Source organism: Berghia stephanieae, chromosome 1 (genome assembly GCF_034508935.2).
Source record: "Berghia stephanieae isolate SIO BIC M18660-M18661 chromosome 1, UCSD_Bste_1.3, whole genome shotgun sequence".
In the NCBI taxonomy this organism is placed as follows: Eukaryota; Metazoa; Mollusca; class Gastropoda; order Nudibranchia; family Aeolidiidae; genus Berghia; species Berghia stephanieae.
In genome coordinates, this window is record NC_088360.1 from 104,201,859 (window position 1) to 104,217,087 (window position 15,229).

The 15,229-nt window shown below is 39.3% G+C and overlaps 1 protein-coding gene across 1 annotated transcript in view; it reads right to left on the reverse strand.

The window, feature by feature from the left end:
- Nucleotides 1-3,852: 3,852 nt before the first annotated feature.
- The window catches only part of LOC144962402 (ornithine decarboxylase-like), a 27,161-nt gene continuing 15,784 nt past the window's right edge, over nucleotides 3,853-15,229 (reverse strand). Inside the window, exons 8-12 of the mRNA XM_078895310.1 lie at nucleotides 13,079-13,254; nucleotides 12,237-12,253; nucleotides 8,607-8,788; nucleotides 6,830-7,035; nucleotides 3,853-4,785 (exon numbers count right to left, since the gene is read on the reverse strand). Coding sequence (XP_078751436.1) covers nucleotides 4,647-4,785; nucleotides 6,830-7,035; nucleotides 8,607-8,788; nucleotides 12,237-12,253; nucleotides 13,079-13,254 — 720 coding nt within the window. The 3' untranslated portion in view covers nucleotides 3,853-4,646. The remainder of the gene's footprint in view (nucleotides 4,786-6,829; nucleotides 7,036-8,606; nucleotides 8,789-12,236; nucleotides 12,254-13,078; nucleotides 13,255-15,229) is intronic.

The following is a 15,229-nucleotide window of genomic DNA, read 5'->3' on the forward strand; positions in this document are numbered from 1 at the left end:
TAAAAATGCCAGGTTTCAACATGTGTGCCAATCTCTGAAGCGTGAGTCAGTTGCCTTGAAATTCAAATTAGAACCGTATGAGACAATATTGTCATCATAGTCTTCGTGGTCGTCGTCGTCGTCATCATCATCACCATCACCATCACCATCATCATCATCATCATCATCATCATCATCATCATCATCATCATCATCATCATCATCACAATCACTGTGACCATCAATCTTATCAGACTATAGAGATAGAACGAAGTTGACGTCACTCATATCTTTGTTATTGTTTTTTTTTTTTGCCATCCATGCTTATGAGTAATTCTTACTAAACCATATAAACCAGACTATAAACGTTCAAGGTTACAAATAGTTTTGAGTGGCAATGTTGTGAGTTTCTTAGCCAAGCGCATAGCATCTTTTGACAAATCAAACGGTTGATCAGCCCACTACCTTCAATAGCAAATTATGGCCGGGAGGTTGACAATGATAAATTTTAATATGAAAATGAGAGTCTCGGTGAAATCTTATCGAGTTCATTGTGCACTGAAGCCTAAAGCCTAAGCACGAGAGAGGGGAGCATGTCCTGCTAAAAACAGTATTTTAAAGCCATTGTTATGACATCGTCACCTTTGACCCGAGGCTACTACACATAATATACTTTGACCTTGCCCACAACAGGTGAAGGATGTGCCCTAGAAAATTTTCGTCCATGTAAATAATGCGTTTGGACCACAGAGTTCCACTAACATAATATGTTATGGTAGACTTCTGTGGTTTGGACATAATAACAAGTACACGAGTGACGCTAACTTCGTTCTATCTATAGATAGAATGCGCTTGGCCAAGGAGTTCACAACATTGCCATCCGGAAGTATAACGGACCAACACACAAACTCTGTGTAACCATGCACTTTTATAGTCTGGTTAATACAGTTTAGTGAGAACAACTCACAAACGCGGATGGCAAAAACAATAACAAAGGCCTGAGTGACGTCATCTGCATACTATCTATAGAGAGAATGAAGTTGACGTCAATCGGGTCTTTGTTGTTGTTGTTGTTGTTTTTTTTTTTTTTTGCCATTCATGTTTATGAGTAATTCTCACTAAACTGTATTAACCAGACGATGACTTTGACTTTAGTCAAGGAGTTGAAAAAATCGGATTTCATGTGAGCTGACGAAGAGCATTTAAGTAGCGCAAAAAAAATCAAAAAAATCACGGCACCTTCAGACTAAGTTTGGCCAAGTTTTAGTCATTTGCTGAGGCAGGACTTCAAACTTAGTCTGAGACTAGTAACTAGGATACGTCATAGCGTCGACAAGATAGCAGTTGTTTTTAGATAGAGAGCTTCGATTCGGAAGAGAAATACGTCGGATACGAATAACAGAGGAAAATAGTGTCCGGTTGCTATTGACACTGGCTTAAAAAAAATGATCAGATCGTCGAAAGTACACATTTTTGTTTGCTTGTTTGTTTTTGTCTGTTTGTTTGTTTTTTTGTTGTTTTTCTCCCTTCAACTTGTTTGAGTTTCAATATAACTTTCATTGGCCTAAAACAGAATTGACAGTCGACCAGGGACATCATTGTAGTCTATCAGCCTACAGTCAATATCACGTGATTGGATTCGTCATGGCAAAAGTAAGTTAATATAAAAACAGGAACGATATATTATCTTTACCGGATCTGTTGCTAATTTCCTCTTTGGAAATATTTTGTGTTGAAAATATTAAGGCTGGTATCTTACCTGCCGTCATGTACTAGAGAGCATGATATTACCATCACAAAATAACCGAATTAGTCACCATCCTTACAACGCCTACTTCTAGGCAAGAGTAAAATGAGTACCTGGTCGTTAACAGCGTTGTCTCTGCCGGGTTATCGCCTAACAGGCATCATATCTTGTTCTACATGTTACATGTTGCTGTTCGTCAGGGACACCTTGTAAGGCGCTTTGAACACGTTTAGTGGATATTGCGCTACTCATAGCTCTTTTTTTAAAAATGGACACTATTTTGCTTTGGTTTTCAGAGCGTTTCCATTTTTATAACAATGAGCCCATAACAACTTGAGTTGTCAGACCTGCAAATGTGGGCACGGCGATTAGAGCAAATTAAATAGATAACCCTATACGAAGCGATTATTGCTCTAAATTTACCCGTTAATTTTATGGGATCAAAACATCTGGGGCCGGGGCGATAGAGACATGTCATGGGGTTGGTTTAAGTGTAGCCATCGTAAACCTATAGCCTGACACTGACCAAAAATTGACGTCAAAAGACAAGTCTAAGGCCACAAAAGAATACAAATCTTGAGTTACATTTAATAGTTTAACCAATGGGATCACTTGTTTCCTTGAGCTCTACTAACGACAACTCACTAGACCCTGCACAAACCTTAAAAATGACGTCAAATTGTAAGTCTCAGAGAGTTCTAGTGTCGGGCTATATGTTAACGGTTCAAGCCTAGCCATCGTTAACTTATAGCCTGACACTGACCAAAAGATGACGTGAAAAGACAAGTCTTTGGCCACAAAAGGAAACAACCGTGCGTTGTATTCAATAGTTCAACCAATGGAATCACCTGTTTCCTTGAGCTCAACTAACGACAACTCACTAGACGATACACAAACCTAAAAAAATGTCAAACTATTAGTCTGAGAGGGTTCTAGTGCCAGGTTACGACGTCAAGACGTGACGTTACGTGACTTCTATGGGAGACAAAACACACACACACATACACATACACACAAACACACACACAACACACAATATACATGTTTTTGTTTTGTCTTTTCAAAGTAATTGGTTCGATAAGTAATAAGGTCACAGGAAGTCATTGATCTGAAAGCTGACATGAAATAATGTTTTCTATTAAACCGTAAAAATGACGTCATTTCCGTTGTTGATTATCGAAAAGAACTAATTCTATATTTGAATTTACACCTCCTTCCCCCTCCCACTCCCACACGCACACACACACACACACACACACACACACACACACACACACACACACACACCAGAATAGTCATGATTATATTATTTAAGGATAACCCTTTCCTTACGAGCCATTTTCAGGATTTTCCCAAAAGTTTCTCACCCACCCAGCACAAAAATAGTTTTTTCTTACTCAAACAGATAAGCAACAACAACATTCTATGCATAATGTTGATCAGCAAAATGAACTCTACAACACGGTGTCACGTTTTTATAGCTAAAATAAAACATTTTTATTTAAATTGTGTGATTTACAAAAGAAATCTGAATGATAAAAGTTCTGGTTGGATCGCGACGAATGTGAGATTTTCCTATGGTTGGTGAGGAGGGAGTTAAGCGGACCAGAAAACTCGTCCTTCAAATATCCATCCATTGAAATGATCCACATCACGTACTAAGTGCATTCACCCCAAATGCACACATTTACAGGTCTGATTACCGAACGCAATTATGGGTTTGTTTTCATTGTTGTAACGGACAATATTTTTGCGTTGGTTTGAGAGTACGTGAAGTTCCAATACAACAATGAGACGATTACTATTTTGGGTTATCAGACCTTCAAATGAGTACAGGTCGCATTCACCCAATACAAAATGAATATTGTTAATGCATTAGTTAAAGTCGAATCTTTTATTTACACCACAAAATACATTAGGTACAAAACTTGCTGAATTTTCTTTGAAAAAAAAACACACACCAAAAAAAAAACAAACAAACAAAAAAAAAAAAAACAAAACAAAAAAACAAAAACACACACACACAGACAAACGATAAACGGTCCATTACGTTTAAAAAAAAATTCCAAAGACAAGAATTTTTTTCTCAGATTCTAATCTGACAAAAAAAACAACCCCCCCCCCCCCCCAAAAAAAAAACAAAAAAACAAAAACAAAAACAAAAAAAAAACAACAAAACAACAACAAAAAAAAAACAAAAAAACAAAACAAAAAATAAACAAAACAAACAAACAAAACAACTAAAATATGACGCACCGAGGTATTAGTTGTGTTTCAGCAATCTTCAATCCACGAGCACAATAATATACGGACTCTTCTGGAGTTATCAAAATATATGCATCTCGATAGATAATGTGTCAATACTTCATTCCTCAAAGTATTCTCACAATTAATTTTAACAGCAAAGAAACAAGACCCCAAAAGAAATGATTATAAAGGAAAAGAAAACAAAACAAAACAAAATGAAAAACAGAAACAAAAACCAACAATAAAAACAAACATAGAGAACAAAAAAGCGCAAATAAAATTAAATATCTTTAAAGATAAAAACACTCAGTGTTGACGGACATGATGGCAGCTCAGCCGTACTCTGGAGAAAAAAAAAACATATTTGAAAATTTGGCCAGAAAACTCGTCCTTAAGTACCGATCGATTTAAATGACCCTCATTTTGACAAAAACTCTCAAACCTGGGACTTCACGAAGTCTTATGTGGCAGGACGTTAATCTTGTATTATTTGGGAAAGAAAAAAAACCATATGTCTGTTGTATTGACACAACTCGTGTTACTTCCGGAGACGAGGGTAGGATCTGTTCCTGTTTGTGAGCAAGCATAACGTCATAGACGTCTTCTATGTCTACAACAACTCCTCTCACGTTCCGACAGACATCAACACACCCCTTTGTTGAGGCTGAGCCTGTCATTGCAGAATTTTTCCTTCTTCCAAATTTCTGATTTTTTGATTTTCCAGCGAGTCGTCGTTCAGATCCAATTCGTCCATTTCCAGGGTCGGGGTCAGCCTCTTGATGTGACAACCTCTTCCTCCGTAGATCTTGTTCCTGTGGTAAAACAGAGACACTATAGGTCATATTAACATAGGAGATTAAGATTAAGGCAAGAATAGGAATGTCAACAGCAACACTGACGAGACTGACAAAAATATGGAAAAGTCCAATCAGTTTCGAAAGAAAAAGTCAATAGTACAAATCACTGGTATTTTCCATCTTACTATACAGCTGCGAGTCATAATAATAATAATAATAATAATAATAATAATAATAATAATAATAATAATAATAATAATAATAATAATAATAATAATAATAATAATAATAAAAATAATAATAATAATAATACAGCGCCTTTCGTCGAAACCTCAAAGCGCTTAAAAAAAAATCTAAACAATTCAACCAAGGTATCAAAACAATTAAGAGCATAAAGGGCATCAATACATCATCAATATAAATGTCACATTTAAAATTCAATTAAGTAAATATTTCCTGAAAAGATATGTTTTCAGGGCTTTTTTGAAAATGTCTATTGAGCTCGAGAATCTCATGGACATTAACTACGGAATTAGAGAGCAGAATCTTTGCTTTTGAGATAAAAAGATATCGAAAACTCCTGCGGAACACAGACCCCAATAAAGACGTACTGGAAGAGGTGCAAGATTGTGCAGGACGACAGGAACCCCTCATCACCACAGTTAGAGGAAGGAAACTGTCACGGTTTGCCCACATTGTGAGGCATGAAGGTTTATGCAGAACGGTGATGGAGGGTACCCTTGAAGGAGGAAGACGAGGAGGAAAGAAAAGGACAGTTTGGATGGACAATATCAAGGAATGGAAAGGAATGAAGATGGAAGAACTCTTGGAGAAGGCCAACAATAGAGAAGAATGGCGGAAAGTGGTGAGAGCTGCATCCCGTATATCCCACCGATGATCATCAGATCATGGGATGAATGAATGAATGAATGAACTTAGGATAGAAAGCTAGCTAGATACACAATTAGCCGATAGCTACAGATGGATAAATAGATAATATATTGTCATTTCGGCCTGATGAAGTAGGAGGACTCCCGAAACAGTGCTATAGGCGAAAAAATAATATATTATATATATATATTATATATATATATATATATATATATATATATATAATATATATATATATATATATATATATATATATTATAATTTAGGCTGCCTTAAATAGTCGAGCATTCTAAAGATTCGGGCACCAATCTCTCAGGCGGACCCTCCATAGACAACACCACACAAAACGTCGGTAATTAACATGCCATGGGCGTTGAATGCCTCCTCCATCGGACACACGACAAAAAAAAGGCAGTCATCTTTGTTATTGTTTTTAGTCTGCCATTTTAATGAGTAGTTCTCACTAAATCCCTCCATAGTACGACATCAATCCACGGTATCGTTATTATTGTTTTTAGCCAGTCAATTTTTATGAATAGTTCTCACTAAATACACAGCATCGACGGTAAGGTATCGATGGACGCGCCACGAAGTAAATAACAAACTTTCTTCATCATGGATTCCTCGGATGAAGAAACCCTGATTAATTTAATCACACTTAAGAATAGAAAAACAAAAACAAACAAACAAATAAAAAATCAAATAAAAATCAAAACTACATCCCCCTCCTCAAATTAAAAAAAAAAAAAACCCCAAAAAGACCCCAACAACAACAACCCCCCCCCCCCCTTACAGAAAACAAAACAAAACAAAAACAAAAACAAAGCAAAACAAAGACAAAAAACAAAAAACCAAAAATTAAAAAAAAAATAACCCAAAACAAACAAAGTAACAGCCATCCCCCCCCCCCCCCCCAAAAAAAAAAAGGCACTAAGGCCCCAACTCCCCTGAATAGATAGTATGCAGATGACGTCACTCAGGCCTTTGTTATTGTTTTTGCCATCCGCGTTTGTGAGTTGTTCTCACTAAACTGTATTAACCAGACTATAAAAGTTCATGGTTACACAGAGTTTGTGTGTTGGCCCGTTATACTTCCGGATGGCAATGTTGTGAACTCCTTGGCCAAGCGCATTCTATCTATAGACAGTGTATAAAAACAGCAGTTTACCAGATATCTTCGTCGCAAACAAAATATCGGATGGGTCTCGGAATCCCGTTGAAATTGCACGAGATGCTGACAGTGTAGGCTCCCATGTTGTGGAAGTAGATCCACTGGCCGACGTCCATCAGGGGCAGACGACATTCCTCCATGATGGAATCCAGCCCGTCACAGGTCGGACCCCAAACACACGACCATCTAGTCTCTGTCTGGGGCTGGGGGGGGGGGGAAGGGGGGGGGGAAGGGGAGGGTTAGAAATTTGAATTTAGTTACTTTTATCAATGACGTCACAAAGACATTAAATTATATTATATAAGTGTATCTATCCTACCGTACTCAAAACAACAAAACAAAAAAGCACAATCCGAATCTCTTAGTGCAGAAAAGTCTTTCTGGAAAACAGAGTTAATCTAAGTTTTGATCCCGAGTGGAAAAATAAGAGAGAGAGAGAGAGAGAGAGAGAGAGAGAGAGAGAGAGAGAGAGAGAGAGAGAGAGAGAGAGAGCGGGGGGGGGGGGGGGGGGGGGGAGGAGAATCATTGTTTGGATATGTATTTGGCAATGCATTTCTTTCGCACTTAACAAGTTATATTTATATTGCCCTTTTACAATATACAAAACCAATAAAAATTCCTCGGAGAGAAGAATGCCGTACCCTGGAAAAACACATATTTAAAAATTTGGCCAGAAAACTCGTCCTTCAAATATCGATCGATTTAAATGATCCTCATCTTGGCAAAGACTCTCAAACCAGGGACTTCGCTAATGGCCAGGTACTCGTTTCACAGCTGCGTACGATGAGAGAATATGAGTAAAGAGCCTTTTGCAACGACTCAACTATGTGCTGCCCAGAGCGAGGCTCTTAGGCTAAGGCCACACTGTGAGCGAATCGGATGGGGCGAAGCGAAGCGATTTACTTCGTGGCTTCACTGAGCGCAATGGAAAACTTCAAAGCGATCCATGCTTAATGTGTAATCATTTCTTTCAGTCTGCTGTGGAGACTGGAGACATTGTGTGCATTGAGCGATGCGAGCGAAGAAAAATGGTCAAATCTCTCGCTCCGCTCTGCTTCGCTTCTGATATTAATGCCAGTCACCTCTTTATATTTGTCTTTTGTTGTTGTTTTTTTAATTTATGTTCTCGCTCCGCTCCGTCCCGCCCGCTTGGCTCGCAGTGTGGCCTTAGCCTAGGCTAACATCAAAATCGTCATTTTAGAATGATACATGTACCTCGTGTAAAGTGCGTTGGGCACTTTTAGTGGGAATCGCGTTATTTAACCAGTTCAATACTGTACCATGGAAATAGCACATGTTTAAGAATTTGGCCAGAAAACTCGTCCTTCAAATTTCGATCTATTTAAATGACTTTCATCTTTCACCCCCCCCCCCCACCCAAAAAAAACAAAACAAAACAAAAAAACCCCACTAACTCCCCCCCCCCCCCCCAAAAAAAAACAAACAAAAAACAACAAAAACCCCCCCCCCCCACCCCAAAAGACAACAACAACAACAGCAACAACAACAACAACAAAAAGAAACCAAAAAACTCTTAAACCTAGAACTCACCGGTTTGAGAGTTTTTGCCAAAATGGGGGTCATTGAAGTAGATCTATATAGTGCGCAGGTTAAATGGTTACATATTCATGTGCAAAAAAAAAGCAAACCCCAAAACAAAACAAACAAACAAAAAAAAAAAAAACCCAAAAAACAAAACAAACAAAAAATCCCCCCCAAAAACAAAACAACCCCCCCCCCCCCCCAATAAAACAAACAAACAAACAAAACTCACTGTCAAAAGCATCGGAGAAATGATGGCGTGGTCAGTGAACACATTATTGAAGGCTCCATAAATACCATCATTGACAAAATACATGTGGAGTTTGTCATGATCGTCTTCCCGGCTTGCTTTGGATGTTCTATTCTGGGACACATCCGGTGAGCCAACTTCAAGATTGAAAACCTCATTGGAATCTGAAGAAAAATTAATAGTAATGAACCTTAAAAAAAAACCCTCAAAAGCTTGACCTCTATAAAGGAAATATCCACTAAACGTGCCAAAGCGCTTTACAAAGGGTCCCTAACAAAGAGCAACATGTAACATGTAGAACGAGACACGACGCCTGTTAGGAGATAATATTATAGTATCTTTTATCGACAGAAACAATGCTGTTAGCGGCCAAGTACTCATTTTACACATGACTACGGTGAGAACCTTTTCCAATGACTCAAGTATTCGCTGAGCGAGGCTCGAACCCAGGACCTTCAGATCCGAAAGTGAGTGTCATTAAAAGCTTTAATATATATATATATATATAATATATATACCACTAGACCACATAGCCGAACATTAAAGAACCAACCGCACAGGCAATTTCAATTAAATAAATATATAAGGGGGGTGAAGTAGCCGAGTGGCTTCCGCGTTGCACTGTGATCCGGAAGGTCCCGGGTTCGAGCCCCGTTTCAGACACTTTCTTTTTTTTTTTTTCTTGGGCGAGATTATCAACCCCCAAATTTGTTCACTTGGACAACATGGGTGATTTCTGTTGACATCAGACATCCTGTTTGATGGAATATCTATATTCCTTCACGGATTGCCTTGGAGACGGTATCTGTGACAACATGGGTGATTCCTGTTGACATCAGACATCCTGTTTGATGGCTTATCCATATTCCTTCATGGAATGCCTAGGCGACGGGATCTGCTTATGATGTCATGGCGGAAGGGCATAACTTTTAATATTTAATATGTAACCAACGTGCACATTTAAGCAGGTCTGACATCTGAACCTATGTATGGGCCTAGTTTAACATTGCTGTAATAGACAATATTTTGCGTCAATGAATTGGGTTATCAGACCTGCAATTAAGTGCACGTCGTATGCAACCCATCGGTCCCAAAAAGGTACTGTATTATATCGGAAGGAATCGAAGCCCTCAAAGTTAATTCTTTTTAAAATGAGTTTTTATATAGCGCAATATCCACTCGAAGTCTCATAGCGCTATACAAGGGGTCCCAAGTAGTGCCGCGCTGAAGACCGGTCTAGACCGCGGTCCGACGGTCTTTTAGCTGTGAACCGAAGACCGGTCCCTTAGGGGAAGATCGGCGGCGGTCCTCACTTCTTATCACCTTTCAACTAGTGCGGGGCGGTCCTTGCAAGGACCACGGTCCTACGGTCTCGCGCCATAGCCTACTACTTCCCCAGCGCAGGGTTGCCAGATTATTTTTCAACAAAATGCCAGGGGAAGACTCAAAAAATGCCAAAACACTCAAAAAGATGCCAAAGTCTGTTGACTCCCACCCCCACTAAGAAAACTACTCACTTTTGATAGACAATTTACTATCATATCCTGGTGGCTTGCGTGTTTTCTTTTCTTTTTCTTTTCTTTTTTTTTTTTTTTTTTTTTTTTTTTTGAATTATACTAAATTTCCTGTTGGGGTAATTATTTACCTACTGACTACTAAGTGGAGTGCTAAACCACTACACCACGGTTGGATTTTAAGAATGAAAAAGAAATGTGAAGATGTTTGTTTTTACGCGTTTAGAAATAATTAAGAAAAGGTGTCATTTGAAGTATAATATACAAGAAAAGAAAATGCCAAATGAAAATGCCAAATGCCAAATGATTTTTCTAATGCCAAACGGTTTTTAAAAATGTCAAACTGGCAACCCTGCCCCAGCGATTCGTTGCTTCGGTTGCCTATCTTCCACCAATCACCACCCATCCCACTTAATTAATCGCACCCACCCCCTTTGCCATACACTAAACGACACAGACGACCATACAGGCAGACGACCACCAACCTCCACTCCGCAAACCGCCCTTTCGTGTGTGAGATGGGGGGAACAGGAGGCGCACGCCTTGGACGATTCCATTATACGGGGTAAATTTCAAAATTTACTACACCATAATGATCGCAATGACAATGATCTATGGTGAAGGCATGACCCCTCTTCTCTAATGGGTTATTGTTTGAAATGTATGTGACTACTAAAGATGTGTGTGTTTGTGTGTGTGTGTGTGTGTGTGTGTGTGTGTGTGTGTCGAACCTAGCAAGTAGCAAATCCGATTTTTTGTTTTCTTTTGTCCATCTCTTGTCACCACTCCTTTCTATCGCAGTGTTGTCATTTAAAATAATACAATAATATTAAAATTTCGTTGGTGTTTTTACTAATCAAATAATATATGAGTTTCATTAGTTTCTTCCTTCCAAAAAACCCAGTTATAACGTCTGAATTAAAAAAAAGTCCAATAGAATATTTGGGGACCCCGATAGCTCAGTTGATAGAGCACTCTCTTTATACGCAAAGGGCCAGAGATCGATCCCGGGTGCAGTCGATTTTTTTCTGAATCCCTGTCTACTCAGCAATGAATGGGTAGCTGAGTTTGTTAGATCTGGCGAAAAGTCACCTAGAACCCCTCTTATTACCTCATCCACCCCCTCTTATTATAACTTCACGTCTCTCTCTTACTCTTCAATGCTCGCTGCCCTCTAATGTGTGTGTGTGTGTGGGGGGGGGGGGGGGGTAGGAGTTGCGTGTGTGTATCAACGCCACGAACAACTCGATCAACGCCTTGGGCGATGCCATTATCTCCGTTAATGGGGAAAATTCAATTTATTCGAATAATATTATTAAATTTTTATCGAAGTTACATTATGAAGGTCATCGGTAGGAGGCAAATAAAGAAGGCATCACCCCTCTTCTCTAGGACCGGTCCTTGCGGTCTTCATTTCCCAAGGACCGTAGGACCGTGGTCCTTAAGCTTGCCAAGGACCGCCCCGCACTAGTCCCAAGCCAACAGACAATCTTAACATGTAGGACGAGACATGACGCCTGTTACATTTTTCCTCGGACAGAATAACGATGTTAATGGCCTGGTACTCATTTTACACCTGAGTACGATGAGAGAATGTGAATAAAGAGCCTTTCCAAGGACTCAACTATACACCAAGCGAGGCTCGAACCCAGGATCTTCCGATCCGAAAGCCAGTGATTGAGTGAGTGAGTGAGTGAGTGTGAGAGAGGTCGACTTTTAAACATCATATGATTTGCAAATTATAATAATTTTTAAAAAAGCGGAATTTCAAAAGTTAATTCTATAAATAGATATCTATGTCACTTTGACAAATATTTGTACAGCTGATAAGATCTTTTTATTTTTTATTTTTAACCAAAGTAATGTCAACATGGCCACTTGTTTCTGTCTGAAGCACGTTATGGCATGGCGACGTGTAGACTACCTATATGCAGGTCTGATATCCGAACGCAATGATGGGCCTAGTTTAGCATAGTTGTAATGGACAATATTTTGCGTAATTTTTTGAGATTTCTATTACAACAATGAGCCCATAATGAATTGGGTCATCGGACCTGCAAATAAGTGCACGTCGGTATTGAGTGAATGCATTGTCTACCAAATTCAGTCCATTGACTGGTGAAGAAATTATGAAATGGCAGAGAACTCGCAACGTTACACCTGCTACTCGGTAACAAATTCTTTGATCTACTACAAAAATGTCCCCTCCCTGTCACGTCCTACACCCAATCATGAACAAAAACACCATCAAAATAGGAGACACCTATATGCCAAACATAAACAAAACATTATTTCCTCCTACAACAAACAAAAACTATCACAGCCAGCTCAGCCCAGCAACAAACTAGAGAAAATGCAACCTCAGGATCCAGACAACACGCCCAATAAACGACAATTGCCTTACACAAAACGTTATTTATCAAGCCACAGTTACACGCCCAGACACAACAAAACAAGAAACATACATTGGCCTCACCGAGTGTTCATTAAAAACCAGATACAACCTGCATAAATCTTCCTTCAAAAACATATACAAACGACATTCTACTACACTAAGCGAACACATTTGGAACCTCAAAGAAAAAATCATACAACACAGTATTACATGGAAAATCATCTCCAGAGCACAGTCTTAGTCTTACTCCCCCTCTTCTAAGATTTGCAACCTTTGCTTAGAATAAAAATTCTTCATCATCACAAACCGAACATGGCAACACTCAACAGAAGAGGGGGTGGGGGTGGGGGGGGGGGTGGGAGAGCGATAACTGAAATGAAGCCGTTGACGTCACTCGGGTCTTTGTTACTGTTTTTTGCCATCCGCCTTTATGAGTAATTCTCACTTATCTGTATTATCCGGACTATAAAAGTTCATGGCTACACAGATATTTGTGTGTTTTACTTCCGGATGGCAATGTTTGAGCTTCTTAGCCAAGCGCATACTATCTATACTCACCTTCTGAAGTTTCAATGTCTTTATCAACCACTCTCTTGGCGATGATATTGACTGCCAAGGTGAAGGCCGCCGACACGAAGTAGCGGCCGGGTTCTGCAACGATTCGAACTCCAGACTCGGGTGGGAAGAACTGGTCAAGAGCTGCCGTCACCGCCTCGGCCACCTAAAAAAAAAAAATACAATAATTCATTCAAATTAAACTCTTCATTTACTTAGGGGAAAGAATGTATTCACATTATATTGAAGTATTGATGTGTTTAGGTAAAATACTCAAAACATCCGCCAACCGGATATATAATGTACCAAAGCACAAAACAATGTGTTACCTTAAAAGTCTATTGATGTTATGCTTAATTGTAGCACGTCTGACTGGTAATCAGACGGTCTTAGGTTCGATCCCTAGCGAGGTAGACTGATTTTTTGGGTTGGTGTTTTTCTTCTATTTTTCTTTCTTGCTTTGTCTGGTACCTTTCATACACGCTTTTTCAGATCTTTATATATGAAACAGTTCTTACTAGTGCGGGGCGGTCCTTGGCAAGCTTAAGGACCACGGTCCTACGGTCCTTGGGAAATGAAGACCGCAAGGACCGGGCCTATCGACATTGAACATTCCTGAGAGACTGTTGGAAATTCGAACCGGTTTGACCTTTGAGACCATGGGATCGTTCATTCTTGAACCGTTAAAGACCGCTACACGATGAAAACCGTGGTCTACAGGAGTAAAACACACGGAGTAGTCACACTCATTTCAAATTGTAACCTAATTAGAGAAGAGGGGTGATGCCTTCTTTATTTGCTCACCGTACTTCATTGTTACTTCGATAATTTAATAAAATTTGAAATTTATCCCCATTAACGGAGATAATGGCATCGTCCAAGGCGTTGATCGAGTTGTTCGTGGCGTTGATACACACACGCAACTCCTACCCCCCCCCCCCCCCACACACACACACATTAGAGGGCAGCGAGCATTGAAGAGTAAGAGAGAGAGACGTGAAGTTATAATAAGAGGGGGTGGATGAGGTAATAAGAGGGGTCGATGGTGACTTTTCGCCAGATCTAACAAACTCAGCTACCCATTCATTGCTGAGTAGACAGGGATTCAGAAAAAAATCGACTGCACCCGGGATCGATCTCTGGCCCTTTGCGTATAAAGAGAGTGCTCTATCAACTGAGCTATCGGGGTCCCCAAATATTCTATTGGACTTTTTTAAAATTCAGACGTTATAACTGGTTTTTTGGAAGGAAGAAACTAATGAAACTCATATTATTTGATTAGTAAAAACACCAACGAAAATTTAATATTATTGTATTATTTTAAATGACAACACTGCGATAGAAAGGAGTGGTGACAAGAGATGGACAAAAGAAAACAAAAAATCGGATTTGCTACTTGCTAGGTTCGACACACACACACACACACCCACACACACACAACACACACATCTTTAGTAGTCACATACATTTCAAACAATAACCCATTAGAGAAGAGGGGTCATGCCTTCACCATAGATCATTGTCATTGCGATCATTATGGTGTAGTAAATTTTGAAATTTACCCCGTATAATGGAATCGTCCAAGGCGTGCGCCTCCTGTTCCCCCATCTCACACACGAAAGGGCGGTTTGCGGAGTGGAGGTTGGTGGTCGTCTGCCTGTATGGTCGTCTGTGTCGTTTAGTGTATGGCAAAGGGGGGTGGGTGCGATTAATTAAGTGGGATGGGTGGTGATTGGTGGAAGATAGGCAACCGAAGCAACGAATGCTGGGGCAGGGTTGCCAGTTTGGCATTTTAAATGCCAGATTCCAAAAATCTGGCATTTTTGAAAACCGTTTGGCATTAGAAAAATCATTTGGCATTTGGCATTTTCATTTGGCATTTTCTTTTCTTGTATATTATACTTCAAATGACACCTTTTCTTAATTATTTCTAAACGCGTAAAAACAAACATCTTCACATTTCTTTTTCATTCTTAAAATCCAACCGTGGTGTAGTGGTTTAGCACTCCACTTAGTAGTCAGTAGGTAAATAATTACCCCAACAGGAAATTTAGTATAATTCAAAAAAAAAAAAAAAAAACAAAAAAAAAAATAAATAAATAAAAGAAAAAGAAAAGAAAACACGCAAGCCACCAGGATAT